Genomic DNA, 23,282 nt, shown 5'->3' on the forward strand with positions numbered 1-23,282 from the left:
CTACTGTCAAACTACCCCAGAGCTACTACTAGCTAGTATGTGTATAAATGGGTGACTGACTGTAGTGTGAAGCACTTTGGGTCCTCTGGACTTGATAAAGTGCTATGCAAGTACAAACCATCTGCCATGATGAGGATGTATTAAAGCTTTAGATTTTGAAGCCTTCATTCAGAACACATTGGCTGAAGACTTATTTGTTACTTCCCTACATCCAATGGACAGTTTCACCAAAGGTTAAAAAGATTCACTTCAAAATCTATCATAAAATGCACCTAGTGGATATTTTTGGAGAAAAGATTGAAATTTAATCTAGCATGTTGAGCCTTTTGTGACTGTCGAGGAGAATCACTTAACCATCTCTTTTTTACATGTTCTTTCTCCAGTTAATTCTGGAAAAACATTAAAAATTGGTTGTCACTAAAAATTATGCTGATGATAATAAAATATTTGATGTGGTAAATATTTTCTTATTTAAAGTTCTACCATGTGTTTTGATCTTTTTTAAACCAAATTAAACTGTCACTCCTCACTGAAATGTCTTAAATCTGTATTTTCTAAAAAAAAAAATCAATCAATAAATAAATACATAATAATAATAATAATAATAATAATAATAATAATAATAATAATAATAATAATAATAATAATAATAATAATAATAATAATAAATGCCAATGCCTATATTTACTTCTGTTATGTTTTCAAAAGTTGCTCCATATCCTTGACTGCTTCTGTGTTCTTTTTTCTTACCCTGGTTGCACTGTTCCTTATACTTTTACGATATATTGCATTATTTGTTAAATATGTTTTGTTTGTTTTCAAAGTGACCTCCAGATACCCCGGAAAAGGTGCCCGACCAGAACAAATCACGTGACTTGTTGTACCGGTTAGACTTCCTGTTAATTCAATTCCTGTTTATTTATTTGGTTGTTTGTGAAAACCGTGTCATTTAATCGTTTTGAGATTATAATAAGTTATTTATGAAGCGCGTATTTTCAAACTTCTGTTCTTCTGAAGCCAAAGAGGCTAAGCTAAGGCAGCTTGCTACTACTAGCCGCCGGAGTTAACTGTGGTATCTACCTGCTGACAGCGGTGACTCGGTAGAATTGTACCTTTGGCCAGAGAGCTAAACCTCCCTGTGAACGGTTCCTGTATTTAGATTGTTAGCTAACGTCATGGCCACCTTGCTGTCAGCACAATGCGCTGCCTGCCTGAGGAAACCCGGGAGTCAGCTTCATTTAAGAAGAGCCGCAGCGAGGATCTCAGCTCGGTGCTACAGCAGCAGGACTGCTTCTTCTGTGGACTATCTGCACCAAAGCGTCGTTCCATCCATGCATTACCAGAAGAGTTTGCCTAGGTAGGAAAACCAATGAAAAGAAGACCCTTGTTAAAGAGTGAGGCTGTAATTGACTTGTTCTAATGTTAGTCGGTACTACATTGAACCTTTTAGTGAATTTTTAATAAGGTTTTTCGAATGAAAGAAGGTTAAGAAAGAAAGTAGGTAAAAGGGTACGCTTGATTTCTGCTCGGGGACCACAAGGTGGCGGTAAAGAATACAAAATGACTGATACAAAACACGGTCAATTAAATGTTTCACTTTTCAACTATCTTGAGTGTCTTATCCTAAGGTCAGGCTCTGAGATGGTATGGGGCAAAGCTCATTTCCACATCTATGATCACATCAGCAGAAGTTTTAGAACATCGTGGTAACTTGAAGACTACAACTCCAGCGATGTTCATGCAGAAAGCAGACCACATTTCAAAATGTAAAACATTTGCCATAATGCTTGAAATGTGGTGGAATCTGAAATGCAAGAAGGTCAAACCAATCTTATCCTTTTGCTATTAGGCATAGCATTATCCACACATTAAGGTTTGTCAATCCCCTTTTTTCTGCCAAATCAGCCCTGACCCTGTTGAGGCATGGTCTGCACAGACCCCTGAAAGGGTGCTGTGGTATCCGGCACCAAGCTGTTGATGGCAGATGCTTTAAGTCAAGGCTAGTCTTCCATGGTAAAGTTTTATTGAGCTCAATCCACAGAGATTCAATGGGATTGAGATCTAGGGAGCTGGGAGACCAAGTCAGTACCTCAAACTCATTGTTGTGCTCCTCAAACCTTTCCAGAACCCTTCTGTTTTGTAACTGGGAGAATAGACAACTTCAGGGAATAGCACTTGCTTGCAGAACTGTACATAGCTTTCAAGACTATTTAGGTAGAAGGTTATGCCTGACTGTTTTATTTTTTGGATGACATAGTTAACTTTTGCTTTGTTGTTATGTAGACTCCCCGTACCCAAGCTGGAGGACACCATCAGGAGGTATTTAGCTGCCCAGAAACCTTTGCTGGATGATGGCCAGTTCGCGTAAGTTACCAATAAGATTATCAATGTATTTTATAATTTGATGCTTGAAACTGAACATGTCGCCATCTTCGTCCTTTGTCTTCAGAACAACGGAGAAAATTGCTCAGGATTTCCAGAACGGAGCGGGAAAACAGCTCCATGAGGAACTGGTGGCTCAAGACAAGGCCAATAAGCACACAAGCTACATCTCAGGTGGGCGCGTTACCCTTCAGTGGCTTCACAGATGACGACAGAATCTAATGAGTCTGTTTCAACACCAGGTCCCTGGTTCGACATGTATCTGTCTGCTCGTGACTCTGTGGTGCTGAACTTCAACCCCTTCATGTCCTTCAATCCCGATCCAAAGACGGAGTACAACGAGCAGCTGGTGCGGTCAACTAACATGGTGTGCTCGGCCGTGCGCTTTATGAAGACGCTGCGAGCGGGTCTACTGGAGCCGGAGGTTTTCCACCTCAACCCAGCCAAGAGTGACACGGATAGCTTCAAAAACTTCATCCGCTGGGTTCCATCTTCCCTGTCCTGGTACGGAGCCTACATGGTGAACGCCTACCCTCTAGACATGTCTCAGTACTTCCGCCTCTTCAACTCAACACGCATTCCGAAACGCGGTCGAGACGAGCTCCTCACTGATGACAAGGGCAGACATCTGCTAGTCATGCGAAAAGGCAACATGTATGTATTTGACGTTGTGGACAGAGATGGGAATTTGGTGAAACCGGCAGAGATCCATTCCCACTTGAAGTACATTTTGTCTGACTCAACACCGGCACCCTCCTTGCCTCTGGGCATCCTGACCAGTGAGAACAGAGATGTCTGGGCGGGGCTAAGGGAGAAGCTGGTAGCTACTGGAAACACAGAAGCATTGGGGCTAGTCGATAGCGCCCTTTTCTGTCTCTGCCTGGATGAAGAGAGCATGCGGGACCACATTCACATATCCCACAACATGCTGCACGGCGACGGCTGCAATCGCTGGTATGACAAGTCCTTCAGTATCATCATAGCCAAGGACGGTCAGGCAGCAATTAACTTCGAGCACTCTTGGGGCGACGGAGTAGCCGTTCTCCGCTTTCAGAACGAGGTGTTCAAAGACACGACAGAGAAGCCGCTGGTGCACCCAGGCTCTGCCCCGGCGGCCGTGGACTCAGCCTCCGCTGTCCGCAGATTGCAGTTCCACTTGGACAGAGAGCTGGAGAGCGGTATCAAGAAAGCCAAAGAGAACTTTGACTCGGCCGTATCGAAGCTTACCATTGCCGCCATTGAGTTCAAGAAAGGCGGGAAGGAGCAGCTGAAGAAGAGCAAGCTGAGTCCAGACGCCATAGCCCAGCTGTCTTTTCAGATGGCCTTCCTGAGGCAGTATGGCCAGACGGTGGCCACATACGAGTCCTGCAGCACTGCAGCATTTAAGCACGGCCGCACAGAGACCATCCGACCGGCCACCGTCCACACCAGGCGCTGCTCACACGCCTTTGTCCGTGAGCCCTGCAAGCACAGTGTGGAGGAGCTGCGGGCGATGCTCAACGAATGCTCCAAATACCACGGCCAGCTCACCAAGGAGGCAGCTATGGGTGTGTAAACTTTTCTATTCATATATATATATATATATATATATATATCAACTTGACTGTAGTGGGTTTGACCCCACCTTCTAAGTTTATCAAAATTAAAATGCAGCTAAATAAACACTTTCAAGGTAAGATAAATAACTTTGCTTTTGGTATGTATTTTACCACATATTTAATTGGGTATATGTTATTAATTAATAATTTTACTGTATTGTAGCACTTTTAGGCCTTCATATATCCAAACCCTAGTCTTCCTGGAAATGACTGATTTCATGTCTTAGTGTCCTGAAAAGCGCTATGCAAGTCTACTGCCTCTAATAAAGTTCTGCTGTCAATACGCTGCATTCAAATTAGGGGTCGTAATGCGGTTATTGACCTGGATTTTCATAATTTTGGGAGATTAGCAATCGGCTGATACTTTCTTGTGAAATTAATCTTATTTATCTGACAAAGGTCTGTCGAAAAGAGACAACTGTCTCTTTTTACGACAGACACAGCTCTACTGTGAGGGAAGAAAAAAATGTAAAATGTGACAAATCAAGGACTAAAGGAACTGATTTTTCTTGTTTACTTAATTTAATAGCTTGGACAGTGACCTAAACATTTTATTTATATTTGAGAACCTGATGTGCAGCTAAAACAAGTTTATATTGTTTCATTGGTTTTGTTAAATGTTTTTCAATAAAACAAGATGGGAACATTGAAATTTTACTATGATCTTATTACACTTGACAGTTAGTTAGACCGTTAATCTAAACGTGTAACAGCTTATTCCATGTGGCTACTTTAAATTATAGTCACAGCAATGTCACTTTTTTTCTTCTTATGTCTGAGCAGGTCAAGGGTTTGACCGCCACCTGTTTGCTCTGCGTTACCTTGCCAACTCTAAGGGTCAATCTCTGCCCAGCCTGTACACGGACCCAGCCTACGGCGCCATAAACCACAACATCCTGTCCACCAGCACACTCACCAGCCCCGCCGTCAGCCTCGGGGGCTTCGCTCCAGTGGTGCCCGACGGGTTCGGTGTCGGTTACGGTGTCCACGACAACTGGATCGGCTGCAACGTGTCCGCCTATCCTGCTCGCAACGTCCACGAGTTTCTGCAGTGTGTCCACAAGTCTTTGGAGGACATCTTCAGTGTTGTGGAAGGGAAACCTTTGAGTTGAAAGATGACAGCGTGCCTGATCACCACTAATAATTTTTTGTCTTTTAGCGTTGCTAAATCCATCCGTTAACATTCAAGGAAAAATTTACTTGCATTACCAGGATTTTTAGGAGGCAAATGAAGAATTAAAATTAAAACTGCTGACATGCTGGGAAGGAACTACAGAGCAACAGGCAGCTGCAGAGATGTCCTCTGGAAGAAGCTGTGCCTTACTGAAATGTGAACAGAAAACAGAACTAATCTTTACTGTAATTCACATGATTTAACTGTCTTTGTTTCATAATGCAGCTTTATTGTGGTTGTCTTTTGGAATAAAATTTAAATATCTTGGATTCCATCTCATTAATTCACAATTCCACAATTTTCTGGACTTAAATTTCAAGATTTTTATTTTTTAATTCTGGATATTTGAGTATAAGAGATTAATCTTTAACAGCATGACTAGAAAATGGTTTCTAAAAACTTTAGTGAAACTAGTGAATTTTACTCTTTTTCTCTCAGGACTTAAATATTTCAGCTATGTTTTGATATCTGTCACCTCTTGTAAATACTGAAATTTGGTCTTTCTGTACAAAGTGTAGATATAAACTATATTTAAAAAAGGACGGTGTACAGCTAAACATGTCTCCACTTGAAGCACTGTGCCAGATTATAACTTAAGCCAATTCACATCTGCAGTCACTTGACAGATTAGAAACATCAATATACAATAAAATTAAACAGAAAATCCAACCTACAAGTTACTTTCTAGTAAATGTTCAGTTTGTGAAACCCTGGTACATTTATTTTACTGAGGAATAAAACTAGAAAAAAAAATACTAGCTTTAGTTCTAACTTTAGCATTTTATCCAGACTCCAGTCCTAATTTAATTCAATATTTCTCAAACATTTTGTAGGAACCATGATTTACTATAAATTAAACCAGTCAAATCACCAGTGGTAGTACTTCTGATAATCAGATGCTCAGTGCAAATCTTTGGCATCTGACGAATCAAAAGGACACCATTTCCATTTTCATTGTTTATTCAAAATAAAAACTTCCACCAAAAGCAAATGTACAAAAGCGGTCGTTCAACAAAAACATCACCTAACGTAACTAAAATCTTCCAACTGGACATTCTAGATGGGCTTGATCTTGAAGTGGAGGCCAATCAGACTGAAGACGAGACATTTCAGATCCTGGACCAGGTAGTAAAACACACGGAGTCCTTCAGGATCCCTGAAATGAAGCAGAACAGTTCAAGTTCAGCCCCTTCTGACCATAACACATGTGTACAGTAAGACATGTACAGTAACACATGTTTACAGTACCACACTGTTTTCAAGTGGAACTCACTTTGACTGGTTGACATCAATCAAAGAGCCAATTTTGGAAGTTGTGAATGAAATGTGCTCGTCTCCAATGACGATCTCCAACTCCTGAAAACAAACACAATTGCAGGTTAAAGACACGTCCAGATATAATACATGCAATTTTTCAAACACCCGATCGGTTTTATTAAAAAAATGATAAAAGAACTATTAAAATAGGCTCACCTTAAATTACTTATTTAACTTTAAACAACTATCAAAGAGTAAGAATGAAAAGAAGCAAGTAATGCAAAAAACATTACATTTTCAAACTTTTCATATGATCTATTCAAAATTAAAAATAAATAAGAATCTGACCACCCAAAGCTGTACCTATGAAATTTTGACAACATTTTGTGAAATATTTAATCTAAAACTATAAACATTCAAAAGCTACAATCCATATTCAGACGCAGAAGAAGAAGCGCATATAAGATCACATTATAACCTGCATGACTAAGTCAGATCTCACTCAAATAAGATTTTATTTAATAATTAAACAAATAAATAAATAAATAAATAAAAAACTTTTGGTCTGATGTGGATCAAAGTGGGGAGGATCACATCCTTACTAACCTGTCTTCCAACCCTGTCAGGAGGCGGCCACAGTGCATCATCTTCCTTGGTGATTTCGCTGTCATCAATGATGCGTTTCAGCTCCTCCATCACACTTTTGTGTACATATGCCTTGTTGGTGGAGAGGAGAAACAGGGTAATGTATCGTAATTGTGTAAATCATTCAAATATGAATCTGATCTCACCTTATCTCATATACATTTCATATCTACCTAATCATATCACTTCATGGATGGAAAACAAAATCACTTCATCAATAAAATATATGGCCAATAATTATTCTGTCATAAAATTTTGTTCCCAAAGGGGCATAACAACACCACAGACAATATGAGACGTTATTCACGCTGGAGGAAGTTTTACGTCAAAAATAATCAGCAGAAATTGACCGTAAATTACCTCTTTCCTGATCATGACGTCATTCTTGTAGTTGCTGTTGTTTGCGTACCTCAGCTTACCTTTAAGAAAAGATTTGCATTAAAATAACATAAAAATGAATGAGCTACACATGAGGAGGAGTCACGAAACTAAACGCCACATGGCTTATACGCTCTAAAATCAAAATAGTTCATTACCGATTTCATTTTAAATTTGCAGAGTCAGTACAACACCCTAAATGCTTATTAGTAAGGTTTGTGGTCATATGTTGATCTACAGAATCAATCTTGCACTCTCGGCTTTCTGCGGCCTCCTCAAACCAAAGCTGCTAACAATGTTAGCTTCACCGGAGGAAACTATGCGTTTCCAGTTTTACCGCGAAACAACACTCACCGTCAGGTCTGAATTCAAATTCCAGGAACTCGTGTCCAAACTTCCCCTTGTGTCCCACATAATACCTCAAGTAAAAGTCACTTGTTGACATATTTAAACCCTAAATTATGCTATTTATGGTAAAGATCCAGGAACAAAACTAGCTAGCAAGTGTAGCTCGCACCCGCAAGCTTCGACGACAACGAACACATGCGCAGTGTAGACATTTCTAAGGTGCATTTGGACTCCGGGGTTTTGTCTTGAAGGTGATTCCCGATTCCCAAGTTAAACTATATATATATATATATATATATATATATATATATATATATATATATATATATATATATATATATATATATATATATATATATATATATATATATATATATATATATAAAAAGACATATACCAGAAGCTTCCAAAAACATAATATCAAACGTCCCAAATTGTTTAAAGACACAGTAATCTTACTGTATTTAAACGTTTGACTTTGACGAAAGTAATAAAAAAATGCCTTAGAAAATTTCTGTTATTTTCTGTGGCATTTGGAATTATTTGAAAAAAATAATAATAATAATTGACCTAAACCAGGTCTTACAAGACCTGATACATGAATTCTAAATTCACATCAGAAAGTGTGAAAGAATCCATAAGCTAGATAGATAGCCTATATGTATTATTATTATTATTATTATTATTATTATTATTATTATTATTATTATTATTATTATTATTATTATTATTAACTAAATAATGTAGGGCATGGGGGGAGGCAGCCTCGAACTAGGGTCAAATGTTCCCTGAGAGACAAGTCGCAGGGTTTATTTACACATGCTTCTCGGTCTGTTTCGTCGCATGTTACCAACGTCAGACGCACCGTGATCTCATCAGTAGCCGCTCCACACGTGCAAAAAATATAAACTCTCCGTCATGGCGGGCTCGTTTTCCCAGGAGCTCGAGGACCTGTTGAATCCGTTGCCTAAGTTTGCGGATCCAGAGGACGATGTAGACGAAGCAACCAAAGCCCGTGTGGTCGAGAGGTTCAGCGAGGACGACGAGGATGATCTTGGGGTCGGGGTCAGTTCTCTTCGGAAACGCAACTCTTCCTTGCTGCTGGACACGGACAGAAGGTATGCGGGGAAGCCAGTGTCCCGTAAAGAGTTGCTTATGGATATTGGAGAATCAGACAAAGAAGAGGATGATGAGGTTGACACGGAGGAAGATGATGAAGAGGGTTCTATAGAGGAAGAGGAGGGTGGTGATGACGATAATGATGATGATGATGATGATGATGAAGAAGAGGAGCTGGAATACTTGAGTAGATATTCAAAACTAGATGCTAAATTGACACCACAGGCGAAGGATTCTGACGCCACTTTTCCTGAAGTGGACCTTTATAAAATGACGGAAGGCATGGATGACCTGGGGATGAGTGAAGATGAAGATGATGGCAGTGATGAGGACGAAGGCTCTGAGGACGATGAGATGGAAGGCGAGCAGGAAGGGGACGCTGTCCACACGTTCTCTAAAGACAAACTGGACGAGGAGGTAGAGAAAGGCAGGGCAGTGAAGAGTCAGCTGGCTCTCTGGGACCAGCTGCTTGAGGGCCGAATCAAACTCCAGAAAGCCCTGGTGACTGCCAACCAGCTGCCTCAGCCACCTGCGTTCCCAGAGTTCAAGAGGAGAGGAGGGCCTGAGTACGCCGGCGCTCTGAAGAACACCCACAAGGCCCTGAAGGCTCTCCAGAGGTCCCTGCTGGAGCTGCATGACCAGTTGCTGTACCAGAGCCCCGACACACGCCCCATCTCCGTGGGGAGGCCTCCAGCGGGGAGCGAGGATGATGAGGAGATAAACAGCGATGGAGAGGAGCAGGAGAGGTCATCGGCGGACGTCGGAGCGCCCAAAAGGAAGATGGATATGGCGGAGTACCCAGACTTCATGGCCAAACGTTTTGCAGCTTTCGAGCCCTACCGCAACGCCACGCTGCAGAAGTGGCACGACAAAACCCGCCTGACCACGGGCAAGAGCAGCAAAGGTTTCGGAGCATTTGAAAGGAACATTCTGACCCAGGTGGAGCAGGTTCTGATGGACAAAGAGAGGCTGCTGCGTCGCACCCAGACCAGGCGCTCCGAATACAGAGTCCTCGGCAAGAGAGAATCCTCTGCCAAAATTCTCGACAACATCCCAGAGGAGGGAGAGGTCGCCGAGCATCAGCCGACCTTAAACACGCACCTGAAAGACCTGGACGAGGACGTATTCGACGACGACGACTTCTACCACCAGCTCCTAAGGGAGCTAATCGAGCGCAAGACGAGCGCCACGGATCCCAACGATCAGGTGGCCATGGGCAGGCAGTGGCTGGCCATCCAGAAGCTGCGCAGCAAGATCAAGAAGAAGGTGGACACCAAAGCCAGCAAGGGGCGCAAGGTGCGATTCCACGTCCACAGCAAGCTGGTGAACTTCATGGCGCCTGTGGACCACAGCTCCATGAGTGACGAGGCCCGCAGTGAACTGTACCGCGGCCTCTTCGGTCAGAACGCCGCAATCAGGGAATGACGCATCAGGAAGGGGAGTAATGACCTGCAGGAACTTTTCAGACCTGGTGGACAGTTCTGGTGCTGTAGTTTGGTACTGTTAACTGCTCAAAGGACAATTTAAGTTCTTTGTAGCATTTTAATGATTTAGGAAGACCTGGATGCACTCACCAATCAGCTAGTGATCAGAATCTGTTGATTTTCCCTTGGTCGACTAATATCGGATTATTTTGTTGAACCTTTTGTAGTTCATAAAAATCAGGGAAAGTTTACGGACATACACACTGGTGCATAAATGGACCTCATCTTGAAATTCCTTCATTTTCTTTAAGAACCTGGCTTGTTTTTTTCCCTTTTCTATGCTACCATCTCTAGAAAAAAATCAACACATCAGCCTTCAAAGATACAGGCTTAGAAAATACCACATCGGTGCATCACTAAAATGTCTCCTGAAACGTGGGAACTTATGTAATCTTTTGTTTCGTATTATCTGGTAAAGATGTGATCACAGGTGAATTGTTTCAACATATTCATTTCAAAATACACTTCCACTGTATTGACACAAATAAAAAAACATGGCATAATCTATTTTCCAAATTAAAACAGAAAATCACCACAATTGAAATGTTTATTTTGATAATGTTAAAAATAAACACTTGAGTTTATTAAATGAGCAGTCTCTCCTGCTTGTTGACAGTAATACTCTACCTTTTTTTGCCGTTCCGCTCTTTACCATCAAACACCAGCTGATGTTAGATGGTTTATTTAGTCAGGCTATCTGCTCAGGTAGCCTCTTAAACATGCTTTCAGTTTGCCAGTTAATGCTATAAAATATTCGGTTATCCTGCTCCTTTTGTTACTTAATGAATAGATACTCCCCATAAAACTAAAGAGATTTCCTCTATTATCTGTTTAGTCTTGTTAATTCAAACTAGACGTTCTGTTGATTTTTCAGTTAAATCACAGGAAACCCAAGAAAACTGAAATATCTTTTAGAACTGATGCACATTCTGGGTATTTTTGGATAGTTCTGTGATCTCATTCTGCACCCTCTTTTGGTCTATTATGGATTCTAAAGCATCACGATGTTAGTGTGAAACATCCATCTTGGAGAAAAAGTATAGAGTTTGCGACTGGTGGTAAATTCCATAAAACAGATGACATGCGGATGTCATTTTAAAAAGAACCCACAGTTTGAAAGGTAATTGTACTTAAACACATGTTCTGTATATCATAAACAGACGCAGGTGACATGTCGCTCTGATTCATCCACCAGACCAGGCCTGCAGTCGAAGCCTTTTTCCATCTGTATGTTGGCATCTGTGTAAAGATACGGAGATGGGAATCAGCTGATTTTTTTTCTTAGTTGCCAAATCAAATCATATTCAACCAGCAGAGTATTAAGGCAAGATGCACTTATTTTTAATATAAAAATAAAGTCATAGTGAAAATAGAATAAAGACAACGTTACAGGAGAAAGTGGTAATATTGAGTTGTTTTATTGAGAAAAAAATATCTTCAATACTCATCAAAATCTGATGTGACCAGCGAGGCAGCGCTGTCGTTTGCACAATTGTTTCAAAGTCCTGATGCTGATCAGGTGATGCTGGTGTGTTAAATGATTAAATAATTTCCTTATTTGCAAAATGAACAACTGATCATTCCTCATCTTAATTTTTTTTGTTGAATTCTGAAAATGAATACTTAACTCTTCTAATATTATGACATTATTCTGGTAATGTTACAACTTCTTGTAACAGTTTGTTAATACTACTATCTGAACTTTTTTCACTTAATATGATTTTTCTCTGAACCTGGTCAAGAACTCCCATTATTTTTCACCGGTTGTTTTAGTTCAATAAAAAAATAAGAAGAAAGAAATTAGATAAATGTTTGACATGTTTTGATAAATAAAAGGGAGACATTCTTGTAACTCCTACATATTCAAAGAACCTGCAGCATATATTTAACTTTTATGCAAAAGTTAGAGGAAAAATAATGGAGAGGAAGTGTTGGTCTAAATCAGACTTTCCAGTTCAGACCTCAAAGAAGCCAGAAATCTATTTCTGCCTGGAACAGTTACCCCCATAAAGCATACAGCATTTCCTTTAGTTTATTCCAACAAGAATTATAAAAAAGAAAGAAGAGAGACTTGGGGTCAACCCTTTTTCTGTACGCTTCATAGTTTTTCAAGCAGCGTTTAAAGCATTCTCAATAATGAAAATAACTTAATTTGACTGACTACTGCAACTTAGCCCAAGTGAGTTTGACTGTAATGTTTGTGAAAACGTGAGAGCTTTAACAGGTGACATGTCACTCAGTTCAACAGTAAAACAAAAAATAACCTGAAGAGAAAGAGCAGCAGAGTACCTGAGAAGATCAGAAAAAGTTCTATACAAAAGTATAAGAACATTTACAGCAACACTTTCCACATTAGACATATTAAACTTAATGCCTGTACCTTTTAATAATAATAATAAAAAATCATCTGTCTGCATCAGAATATGGAAGCAAATGAATTGCTCTAATTGTGAATGAGTCCAGATCATATTGAACTAAACATCTGCAGCTGGTCCATAAAGTAAAGACAAAAACCATCTGTGTTTCAGACGCAATGGTCCTGGTTAAATCAGAGGACCTGAGGGGGAAACTGGTTCCTTTGTCTCAAAATTCATTTTAACAGGTAAAGCAAAACAAATGCAACAATAAAACCAACTAATTTCAACTTTAACTTGCATATATGGACATATTTGTTTCCCAGAAAGGGTCAAGTGAAGAAAGACAACAATAAGAGAGACAAAAAAAAAAAAAACAACAACCAAGTGTTTGCTCCAAACATCCGAGAACCAATTTGAAAGAAGGAAATGTTCAGAGGGCAATGTGTAGGTGAAAATGCGTTGCTGATGTCAGAGGAGAATAGGGAGACTGGTTGAGCAGAAAACCATTTCTGATTATACATCACATTCAAGTCTGTTTCTGTTGTAATGGCAAGCAGCTCTGGCCCTGAATCAAACTGAAATTGGATCATAAAGTTCAAACCTAAAGGAGGAAACTGGAATCAGAAAAAAAAGCTTAAATCAAATTCTCTATATGTCTTTAGTCAGAGGAGAATCAGACCGCTGGAAGACCTTTACAGTTTCTAACTGCTGATCCTCAGCACTGAAGAAGAAGAGCACTTAGAGACTGACGTGGTTTCAGGTCAGTGGGGCCGGCTGCTGGACTCCACGCCGGGCTGCTGCTGCTTCATAAACCCGTATCCATTGATCCACCCGTCGGGTCGTTTGGTCAGGCCGCCGTTCAGGATGTCCTGGATGTGCTGGACAATCAAGTTAATGGCAACTGTAGTCAGAGAAAAATACAAGAGGCGCATGTCACTGACTGGCGCCACTAAAGTTTGCAGTTGAAACATGACGGATAGAAAACAAGTGAGGAGTGAGGGCTATGAAATCTTTAGAAGGTACAGCATTTCTTTATCAAAACAGTTGTATGTGGAGAATAACAGGTGCATGTTGGTAAAATTCATTCAGACAGAAAGTTAGAAATCCTGTTGTCTTCACCTGTTGAGTTACAGATGCCCTGTTTCTCAGCCCAGACAATGCTGTTTTGTCCCTAATCTTGCTTCTTTAGCTCCCAGAGACAAAAAATGTGAGCTCAGAGATAAACGGTAAACACAGCTGCATCCAGCAAGATATCCCTGTTGAGTCTAGTGAAGTGTTACCAATCCAAGTTCTTGGTAAAACACAAAGTACTCACCGGTGTTATCAACTCCTCTAGGAATTATCACGTCAGCGTACTTCTTGGTCTGAACAGCAAGGGGAAAAACAGAGAGAGGAAGGTTGTGGTCCATATTCATGGTCATAGAATGCAAATGGCAGGAGCAGAATTCACACTCACTGGCAGGCAGAACTCCTCAAACGCAGGTTTCACAAAGTTGATGTATTGGGCTAGAATGCTCTCCAGGTCCCTGCCGCGTTCACTAATGTCCCTCAGCACTGAGAGACACACAGAGAAGATTTTCCACCAAGCTAACTGCAGGAATACTTAGCATGACCAAACATCCAGTGCAAAACACCAAAATGCCAATTTGAGGAATTGAATAAATTATTATAAATCCACACTACCGGTCATGGTTGTGCTTAAATAAACCTCGAGGCCTTGAAATTAAAAAAAAGGGTAATTTTCCAGCAAACATTAGCATAAACACAGTCGCTGTGAGTAACTATGTCCATTCACTACATGTTATTGGAAAGATTTCTCTAGAAAATTGATGCAAAGCATTGTACAATCCAGTGACCACTGCCAACACAACTTTTAAACTCCTAAACAGCTACAACATGACACAATGTGAGAACGTTCAAGGGAAATGACTGCATCTTGCAGGACACACTTTGGTTTGCACGTTAGAACTGTTAATTCTAATTAAACCTGGATCTGGTTTGTGTCTACAAACTTCAAAAACCAGAAACACCCAAATATACGTACCAAGCATTGTGTTTTCTGTTACAAACACTGGTAACGGTCCCTAATTCTAGTGCTTCTAGCCGTCTGGACAATAAAGACTTAGAGTAACACTTTAAATAAGAGAGACAAAGGGAAAAAAAGTGTTTTCTCCAAGCTTCCGAGAACCAATTTGAAAGAAGGAAATGTTCAGAGGGCAATATGTGGGTGAAAATGCATTGCTGATGTCAGAGGAGAATAGGGAGACTGGTTGAGCAGAAAACCATTTCTGACAATACAACACATTCAAGTCCAAAAAAGGTCATGGTAGCATAAGACTTCACCAGATGCCATTCCAAACAGCTAAAAACAAGAAACAGAGACATATTTGCAGCAACTGTATGATACACCTTCTTGAAAATAGACAAGAAGAACTAAGGAAGTTCTGAAAGCAACTGCTGTTCAATTCAGTACTAGAGGGTCATTAAGTGTATTTTCTGGGAAAAGGCCAGTGTGTCCTTATTCCAGCCATACTGGAATAAGGGGCTCCCAAAACATTAAAAAAACAGCCCAAGCACCTTTAGTTAAGCATCTTTTCATTTTAAGAATATGACATCACCTCTGCGCGACAGACGTGTGTCTGCATCCGTATCCACAAACAGTTTCATTTGGAAAAGGTCTCGAATCTCCTGAGAGTAGAACATCAAGATGCCTTCGAACAGCACCACATCGGCAGGGTACACTGTGACCGTCTCTTCCTTCCTGATGGACAGAAAGCAAATACAAAGCACTAAAGCCATTTCTGCTATGTCTCACTATGTCCATATGAGATATAAGGTCTGCTTTGAGATTTTTACCTTTACCCGAGTTCACACAAGCTATCAGAGTTGTAGGATTGTAAGGTCAAGAAAAGACTCACCTGGAATGGGAGACAAAGTCATAAACAGGAATGTGGACAGTTTTTCCTTCTTTGATGTCCCAAAGGGTCTCAATTATAAGGTCATTGTCAAATGCATCTAGACCGAATGAAAGAACAAAATAGTAAAAGTATAACTTCTCAAACGCAGTTGAATAAACCATCTGTTAGGGTGAAAAACTTTCGAATCTTTCCTTTTAATGAAGAGGTGAAGACCACTGCAATACCTGGGTGGTCAAAGTTGAACTGGCCCTTGAGTGCCTTGGCCTTGTGCTCTGGGGTCAGGACCTTGTAGAAGCTGTCCTGACTGAGGATGGCCACTTGGCGCTGGTGGTGGTCGATCTCGTTCTGGCCCAGCAGCTCCATGATTTTGTTGCACACTGATGACTGGCCAAACGAGAACATAAACACCAAGCAGAATTATCAGAGTCACAGCCTGCACTCTGAGTTTTCTGTCATAGCCCAGAGAGCAAAGGTTGGGATGCTGGTAGGAGTTTGTCCTGTAACCCATGGATTACCGGTTCAAACCCCTGTACAGTCTGTCTCAGTCGTTGTCTACTTGGGCAAGACACTTCACCTGCTGCTGGTCCGGTAGTGATGGTGCTGGTCCGGTAGTGATGGTGCTGGCATAGTAACCTTGCTTTTGTTAGACTACTGTGACTACAATGTACTACCTTACCACCATCAGTGTGCGAATGACTGAAAGTAGTGTGATCGCTATGGAGTTCCCTGGCCATTGACCAATTAGAGTATAGGTCCATGCTATGTTGAAGTATGTCATGGAAACAGTTGATTGTTCTCAAACAATTCATGGTGTACAAAATTACTTCAGAAGAGCTGAGCCAGACAGCCAGACTACCCCTTCCTAGGTTAAACTTCTACACACTGTACCTCCAGTCACATAAAATTCCATCTGAGCTGGTCACAACATTTAAAAAAATATCTACTGACCTCATTTACTAATATGTAGATCAGTAAATGGAGGCTAAGTGCCTTGCCAAAGGACACATCGGCATGTGACAGGAGGATGCTGGAATCCAACCCACAACTTTCAGATTGCAATACAATAAAGCTTCCCACTAACACACAATCGCCCTGTCTGTACTACACCCTCTCCTGTAATGTCCATAATTTTTTTTAGTTAAGAATTATGAAACTTTCCACATTAGCAGGTTATAAAAAAGCACTTTCCTTGATACCCTTAATGTCAACAAAGCTTTAAAACAATGTCAAATCTGGTAACATTACAAGATGGGGGAGAGGGGAGAAGAGTAAACTTTTTGCCTATGTTCAGTGCATAAAATAGATAAATGCATCTTAACAAGCATTAAATAAATCCATAGTTGACATTGTTTGATATAAAATGCAACTTTGGCCATCTTTGCAGCTCACAGACAAACAATAAGAAGAAACACAGTTCAACCCCCATTTGAATAACATGGAAACAGGTGTTTCTGTGAACGGTTACTTTCAGACAGTGGCGCATGACATCAGGAAACAGAAACCACCAACAACTGAATGTTCAACCACAAATAAAGTTTTGCCGATTGAATCGACTACAACTTACAACTTTTTTGAAAGCATAGATAACAAGGGCATAAAATGAAATAAAATCCGCAATATTTTTTCTGCAACACAGCCATGCACCAAAGCAACTTTTTCTTTTCTATAGAAGAATGGACTCTGAAAGACTTGTAAGCTTCAACATTCTGTAGACTTTGGGAATAAAGCTATGAGGAGGAAGAACAGAAATGGTGCATGTAGATCCATGAGAAACAAGAAGAAGGAATATATGATCCCATAATAAACACTGCAACAAAATCCCTCCATTTTATTCTAAAGTAACACATTTTACTCCCTGGAGAGATATGTGTTGTAGTTTATTCTGATTTGACTGAATCTGCAGCCTCTGCACAGCTGCTGCTGATAAACTGAAATCTGCTCATTCTCTTTGTTCATGTTTTTTTTATATATATACCTTGCAAATTACCCTTCTATGTTACTAATCAAGCAACACCTTTAAGGATGATGCAAAGCATAGAAAAAATAATTAAGGGAAGCAAGCAAACAAAAAATAAGAATCGATCACAACGTGATCTTTGTTGATCACAACGTCAACAAAGAGCATATTCGGCTGTTGTGATGGAAATGCCAACCTTTCCGCTGGCCGTGCCGCCGGCCACACCGATCAGGAACGGCTGCCGGTGCCTGTCACGCTGGCCCGGGTCACCCGGCTTTGTCTCGCTGTCTCCCGGCATGCTTCATCTGCCGGCCGATGCGGTCTGTGCATGCCGGTGTGTGCGCGCGCGCACTTCTCCTATTTCATCACGGTGACGGTGAGGAGGAGGATAGTGACGTCAGATCACAGGAAATGGGAGGGAGTTCAATTCAGTTTATATATATCGAGACACTTTACAAAAAAAGACGACTCCTAGTCAGGTCACTTCATTCCAACTTGATCCTATTATCAACAAGTTCAGTTTAATTTTCAAATTGGTTGTTAAAATGGTTGTAGAAAACCCAGTAGACCGCACAGAGACATTGACTTTGCAGCAATCCCTCATATTGATAATAATACATGTGGTGGTAGTTGAAAGGAAAACTTCCCTTTAACCAGAAGAAACCTCCAGCAGAACAAGGCTCAGTGTGAGCAGCCAAGAAGATAAAGACTGCACTCAAAAAGAAGAGGAAAACATAAGCTTTGATCCAGGAGTACTCTCAATGTCAATAACAACAACAACAACAACAACAACAATAATAATAATAATAATAATAATAATAATAATAATAATAACAATAATAATAATAATAATAATAATAATAATAATAATAATAATAATAATAAAGCTCAGTGTTGGAGAGATATAGGGTTAAGGACTGAAAGACAGAAGGAGAACGTAAGTTGTTGGTAGCAACAACCCTCCAGGTGCTGCAGCTAAACCAGATGTAGATTCTATGAAGAGACAGACAGTACAGTTAAAATCTGCAGTAGCTGCAAATACTGCAAATTTTATATATATATATATATATATATATATATATATATATATATATATATATATATATATATATATATATATATATATATATATATATATATATATATATATATATATATATCAGTGAGTTTTGATGTAGAACCTCACAGTTTTCTCCTAGAAAGCTGAAGAGATATTTTATCTTTCATCATCACAAAGCCATAGTTGCATTAATCATCAGATATGATAAGGCTATCATATCTAATGATATGATAGCCTTATCATATCTTATCATAAGGCTTTTAAGGAGATTGAATTCAATTAAAATTCTTGACAAGGAGTAAGCAGTAACCCTGACTGAGAAGTCAATTAGTTTGTCTCAAAACTAATGGACTTATGCCAAAACACAGCAATCAGTAACAACTGAGTGAAAGAAAAATCACTTTTAATCCTTCCTCAAAGTGAAAGGGACTGAAATGCTTGCCTGGCCTTTTAGATCATTATTTGTAAAAAATACAATTTAAGAAATTCCCATTGTCTTTCCATTTCACAGTTATGCGCTACTTTGTGTTTATCTGTAACATAATATTACTAAAAATAGACAAGTTCTTGGCCGAAAAGGTTTTCTGTTTTGTGTTTGTGCGCGTGTTCGTAAGCGTGAATAAACCGGAAGTGTTTCTCAGCTGTATGACCTATGTGTAATGCTGACAGAGCTCTATGAAGCTCAGTGGAGAGAAGGAGCCGCTCAGGGTTTAACTTGTGTCTGGCCTTTGTTCTGTGAAGCGGCTCCGTCAGCCGGAAAACCACCATGAGTACCATGTTTGCAGACACCATTCTGATCGTCTTTATTTCTGTCTGTACGGCGCTGTTAGCAGAAGGTGGGTGGAAATCCTCGTTAAGCTAGCTGACGTGTTTAACGGTGTTCAGAGACACGACCCTGTATAAATATATATTGTTCTTGTAAGAGTTTGGGCGGGGAAATTATATAAACCTTGGTATGATGGGTGATTTCTAATGTTTTCTGGACCTACAGTCAGTAATGAGGCTTGAATTTAAACTAGCCGACAAGGCTAATGGCTACCACCTTGTGGTTCCGGTTTGTATTTCAAAACAAAAGTCTCACAGAGCTTTAGTAAATATAAAAATTTTAATGCTTTAACATCTATTTGAATATGTTGATAGTTTGTTAAATATGGCTTCTTCTCAGTTTTTAATGGCTTACCAATAAGTGCAGGCATGACTCCATTCATCTTTTGTAGAATCCGTTCAGCTGCTTGACTCGCAATTCGGTTTTTTCGTAGGATTTATGTGAACAGAGCACACCCTGCTGGTTAAAGACGAATTAACAACCATATATTATAGTTCATATACGGAATAGAATTCTTTATTTGCTCAATTGGAAATTCTCCGTGCAAAGCTGCAAAAGAGAGAGAATTAGAAGTACGCAGATACCCACAAAAAATAATAATAAAAGTGATAGTTCTTTGTTGTTCTTTGGCCTTTGAAAGTAAAATAACAGGAACATGGGTTATGAGAGATATGCTGAAAAGGTCAACAAGCCGGACTCGAACCTGTGACGGGCGTGTCAAGGTATGATGGTCTGGCGCCAGATATAGGACCAGTAGATGAAATTAAAATCTACAGTAAATCAAACTGGAAACTGGAAAAAGTGGACAGCAACATAATATGTAATATGCATATCAACATTGAAATAAAATGTAGATTATTTTTATATTTTGTGAAATAGCCAGAAATATGTGCAATACATTGATTAGTTAGACATTGAGATCAGTTCAAAACACTAGACAAAGGCTTAGTGAACTAGAAGAATCCTTATAAATATGTATATGATAAAGTAGATATCTACTGTTCAGTGATCATTTATTGGAAGAAAGAGAATACAGTTTGACATTTGTACATATTCTACTCTGTTGGCAGGGATCACCTGGGTTTTAGTATATCGAACTGAAAAGTACAAGAGGCTAAAGGCTGAGGTGGAAAAACAAAGCAAAAAGCGTAAGTGCTCCAGGGCTGGTCGCCATTATCTGACGAGATTGGCATCTATAGATGGTTCTTTACTTTTGTTTTTCTGCTTTCAGTTGAAAAGAAAAAAGAAACCATTACCGAGTCTGCAGGACGCCAGCAGAAGAAGAAAATCGGTAAGAAGCCAACGAATTGTCATGGGAACCAGTTCACAAATGGCATTGATTTCCTGTAACTATCACTATGTTCCCATCATTTCTATATGTAATTAAAGTGCTTTACATGATACGAAAAACTTAAGACACTCTACAACACTCTGTGTGATTACGTTATGTGATGGCGTATCCCAGAGCACTGTGAAGCTCTAAAATAAACCGTGTTCTGTTACAGAAAGACAGGAAGAGAAGCTGAAGAACAACAACAGAGACCTGTCCATGGTGAGGCCTATGACAGCCAACCTGTCCTTGTCTTATTGAATAATTCTTCAACATGGATCCTGTAGTTTTAGTCCAATATTGTTTTTCATAAGTGTGCTTGTTCCTAGGTGCGCATGAAGTCCATGTTCGCAATTGGCTTCTGCTTCACAGCTTTGATGGGCATGTTCAACTCCATGTAAGCTCCACTTTTGATCAAAACGGAAATAACTATTTAGAAATGAAACAATATACAAATTTTCTAATTAAGTGCAATAAACAAACTAAAACACCTTGTTGTTTTTCTTCTTGGCAGTTTTGATGGAAGGGTTGTGGCCAAGCTGCCATTTGTGCCGCTGTCCTACATTCAGGGGCTGTCGCACCGTAACCTGCTGGGCGAAGACTACACTGACTGCTCCTTTATCTTCCTCTACATCCTCTGCACCATGTCTATCAGACAGGTAATTATTGCGTTTTTGATAATCCAGAAAAACACTTTCTTACTTTTAAACATTTTCTGTTACTTGCTGAGTGGTTGTCATGGCACAAATCGATCCCCTGACTTTATGCCAGTGGATCAGCACAGGTAAAGGTGTGACAAACCAACATGGATCACTAGGGATGCTCCGATGTCTATATCCAATATTTATACCGAAAAAAATCAATATTTACAACACTCCCATGTTGCCAACTCTGTCGCTATATTTAGAGACATTTCAAAGAAATAAAACTGGTATCAGCCAAAATCGGCTTTTTTAAAGATTGTTGTTCAGCCAGAAAACTGTGATCAGTGCATCAGACATAAAAACCAAATCTAAAAATGTTGGATTCAGAACGAGATTGGTGTCATCGTTAAAAGAGCTTGGTCATGATGACTGTGGACGAAGTGCAGCTATCAGCAGCAGACTGTCCTGAAAACACCTGGATCAGTGACATTGCTGCATCATCAAGAAGGAGCTGGTGTGAGTTTAACAGAGTTCATCTCTACATCAGCCTCGTATGTCCTTTGACCTTCATCTTCAAGTCAATATTCATTTATTTCAACCTTTGACCCTGAATAAGCCAGTGAAGTTGCGACAGTGAAAAGAAACTCCACTGCTTCTAAGCTTCAGTAACTCTCATCATGTTGACTGTTAGTTTTGGGTCATTTGATGTGAATTTTGTTGACCACAGGAAAACCAGACATGTTAGGATTTGGTTTCCATTGGAAACTGCTTCCTAATTCAAATATCAACTGACTTTTAATTTGTAATAGCATATATTAAGAATAACCAACTTTGAATGTTTTGCAGAGTTTCTGAATATCAAATGTAAAATAATTTCAAGGTTTGTCGATTTATTTACAGCTTAAAAGAAGTGAGAAATAAAAAGTCAGTTACAAACTAGTATGCAATCAGATTATTTATTTTGTTATATATTTCAATACATCATCAAACCTGACTCATCGTTCTCCAGGCAGTGGAGTCTCTTTTAAACAGCTGTTCATCAGACATGATTCCCAGATCAAATTAGTAAGTCAGAGGAATAAACTTATAGCCAAAATATGCAGTACTTACTGCCAAATATTTATTATGACAAATAATGTGAAATTAGATATTTTGTGGTTAAGTTAAATACTATAAATTCCACAGTCTGGTCAATTAACCTGTGAACAGCCATCACTTTTTACCTGATTGTGAAAAACAGATTTTTCTGTCTGTCCTCCTTTCAGAACATTCAGAAAATGCTCGGACTTGCCCCCTCCAGAGCCGCCACCAAGCAGGCAGGGGGGTTCCTGGGACCTCCACCCCAAGCAGCCAAGTTTTCCTAACCGTCAAGTCACCATGGCGCCCCCAACAAAGCATTGATGGAACTGTTTGTGCTGAAGCGAATGTCTTGCCTGTTTCAGCTACTACGTTGTTTGATTTCTTGTTGTGTTTTGTAATATTTAACTTAAAAGTAGAGGAGAAAATAGAAAAGAACTTCAGTTCACACCGTGTTCACCTCACAACATGGACCGGTCTGAGATTTTAATCTTTTATTGACACAATAACATCTGAACGCCTTTCAGTATTATTGAATGTCATCATCTCTATTTTGAGTAAATTGCATATTAATAAAAGTTTTACAATTATATGTCATATTTTTCTGCTTTCTTTATTTGCATCCCGTTTAGATGTGAATGACAAGTTAAATATGTCCAAAAAATGTTTTCAACTTTTGGAATTTTCACAGTCATATCCAAAGAAAAATAATTTTACATTTGTGTTAA

The 23,282-nt window shown here is 39.6% G+C and overlaps 5 protein-coding genes across 6 annotated transcripts; 3 read left to right on the forward strand and 2 right to left on the reverse strand.

Annotated features, from left to right (window-relative positions):
- The first annotated feature begins 855 nt into the window (after positions 1-855).
- On the forward strand, positions 856-5,423 carry cpt2 (carnitine palmitoyltransferase 2). Its single transcript, XM_015004304.2, has 5 exons — positions 856-1,357; positions 2,284-2,364; positions 2,450-2,556; positions 2,625-3,929; positions 4,764-5,423. Exons 1-5 carry the CDS (start codon positions 1,176-1,178, stop codon positions 5,090-5,092), a joined length of 2,004 nt encoding a protein of 667 aa, XP_014859790.1. The 5' UTR covers positions 856-1,175; the 3' UTR covers positions 5,093-5,423.
- A 673-nt stretch (positions 5,424-6,096) lies between these two features.
- magoh (mago homolog, exon junction complex subunit) lies at positions 6,097-7,986 on the reverse strand. Its single transcript, XM_015004305.2, has 5 exons — positions 7,789-7,986; positions 7,417-7,475; positions 7,018-7,128; positions 6,428-6,510; positions 6,097-6,310 (listed from the first exon to the last, which is right to left on the reverse strand). The coding sequence occupies exons 1-5, from the start codon at positions 7,877-7,879 to the stop codon at positions 6,211-6,213; spliced, it is 444 nt and encodes a 147-aa protein (XP_014859791.1). The 5' UTR covers positions 7,880-7,986; the 3' UTR covers positions 6,097-6,210.
- A 642-nt stretch (positions 7,987-8,628) lies between these two features.
- Positions 8,629-10,974, forward strand: aatf (apoptosis antagonizing transcription factor). Its single transcript, XM_015004306.2, has one exon. It carries the CDS (start codon positions 8,701-8,703, stop codon positions 10,324-10,326), a length of 1,626 nt encoding a protein of 541 aa, XP_014859792.2. The 5' UTR covers positions 8,629-8,700; the 3' UTR covers positions 10,327-10,974.
- Positions 10,975-11,787: 813 nt separating this feature from the next.
- Positions 11,788-17,964, reverse strand: uck2a (uridine-cytidine kinase 2a). 2 transcript variants are annotated; one of them, XM_088005116.1, is made up of 7 exons: positions 17,814-17,964; positions 15,885-16,044; positions 15,661-15,757; positions 15,361-15,503; positions 14,199-14,296; positions 14,058-14,106; positions 11,788-13,620 (listed from the first exon to the last, which is right to left on the reverse strand). In XM_088005116.1, the coding sequence occupies exons 1-7, from the start codon at positions 17,913-17,915 to the stop codon at positions 13,499-13,501; spliced, it is 771 nt and encodes a 256-aa protein (XP_087861242.1). In that variant the 5' UTR covers positions 17,916-17,964; the 3' UTR covers positions 11,788-13,498. The 2 variants fall into 2 exon arrangements, with proteins under 2 accessions (XP_087861242.1, XP_014859794.1); XM_015004308.2 differs by having other exon boundaries at positions 11,788-13,643; positions 17,814-17,963.
- Positions 17,965-19,292: 1,328 nt separating this feature from the next.
- On the forward strand, positions 19,293-23,146 carry tmco1 (transmembrane and coiled-coil domains 1). Its single transcript, XM_015004312.2, has 7 exons — positions 19,293-19,513; positions 20,574-20,651; positions 20,735-20,794; positions 21,009-21,055; positions 21,163-21,230; positions 21,348-21,492; positions 22,743-23,146. The coding sequence occupies exons 1-7, from the start codon at positions 19,444-19,446 to the stop codon at positions 22,839-22,841; spliced, it is 567 nt and encodes a 188-aa protein (XP_014859798.1). The 5' UTR covers positions 19,293-19,443; the 3' UTR covers positions 22,842-23,146.
- The last annotated feature ends 136 nt before the right edge of the window (positions 23,147-23,282 follow it).

Source organism: Poecilia mexicana, unplaced genomic scaffold, assembly GCF_051168715.1.
Source record: "Poecilia mexicana isolate PSO_F unplaced genomic scaffold, ASM5116871v1 scaffold_4, whole genome shotgun sequence".
Lineage (NCBI taxonomy): Eukaryota > Metazoa > Chordata > Actinopteri > Cyprinodontiformes > Poeciliidae > Poecilia > Poecilia mexicana.

Excerpts from the sequence above, each read along its gene's own strand:
- cpt2 (XM_015004304.2), top strand. The coding sequence starts at position 1,176 with ATGGCCACCTTGCTGTCAGCACAATGCGCTGCCTGCCTGAGGAAACCC. Across the intron at positions 2,557-2,624 it reads GCACACAAGCTACATCTCAG|GTCCCTGGTTCGACATGTAT; the intron begins GTGGGCGCGTTA and ends TTTCAACACCAG. Across the intron at positions 3,930-4,763 it reads CACCAAGGAGGCAGCTATGG|GTCAAGGGTTTGACCGCCAC; the intron begins GTGTGTAAACTT and ends ATGTCTGAGCAG.
- magoh (XM_015004305.2), bottom strand. The coding sequence starts at position 7,879 with ATGTCAACAAGTGACTTTTACTTGAGGTATTATGTGGGACACAAGGGG. Across the intron at positions 7,129-7,416 it reads ACGTCATGATCAGGAAAGAG|GCATATGTACACAAAAGTGT; the intron begins GTAATTTACGGT and ends TCCACCAACAAG. Across the intron at positions 6,511-7,017 it reads CTGACAGGGTTGGAAGACAG|GAGTTGGAGATCGTCATTGG; the intron begins GTTAGTAAGGAT and ends GTTTGTTTTCAG.
- aatf (XM_015004306.2), top strand. The coding sequence starts at position 8,701 with ATGGCGGGCTCGTTTTCCCAGGAGCTCGAGGACCTGTTGAATCCGTTG.
- uck2a (XM_015004308.2), bottom strand. The coding sequence starts at position 17,915 with ATGCCGGGAGACAGCGAGACAAAGCCGGGTGACCCGGGCCAGCGTGAC. Across the intron at positions 15,504-15,660 it reads GACTTTGTCTCCCATTCCAG|GAAGGAAGAGACGGTCACAG; the intron begins GTGAGTCTTTTC and ends TCTGTCCATCAG. Across the intron at positions 13,644-14,057 it reads TAGAGGAGTTGATAACACCG|TTGCCATTAACTTGATTGTC; the intron begins GTGAGTACTTTG and ends CTCTGACTACAG.
- tmco1 (XM_015004312.2), top strand. The coding sequence starts at position 19,444 with ATGAGTACCATGTTTGCAGACACCATTCTGATCGTCTTTATTTCTGTC. Across the intron at positions 19,514-20,573 it reads TACGGCGCTGTTAGCAGAAG|GGATCACCTGGGTTTTAGTA; the intron begins GTGGGTGGAAAT and ends CTCTGTTGGCAG. Across the intron at positions 20,652-20,734 it reads GGAAAAACAAAGCAAAAAGC|TTGAAAAGAAAAAAGAAACC; the intron begins GTAAGTGCTCCA and ends TTCTGCTTTCAG.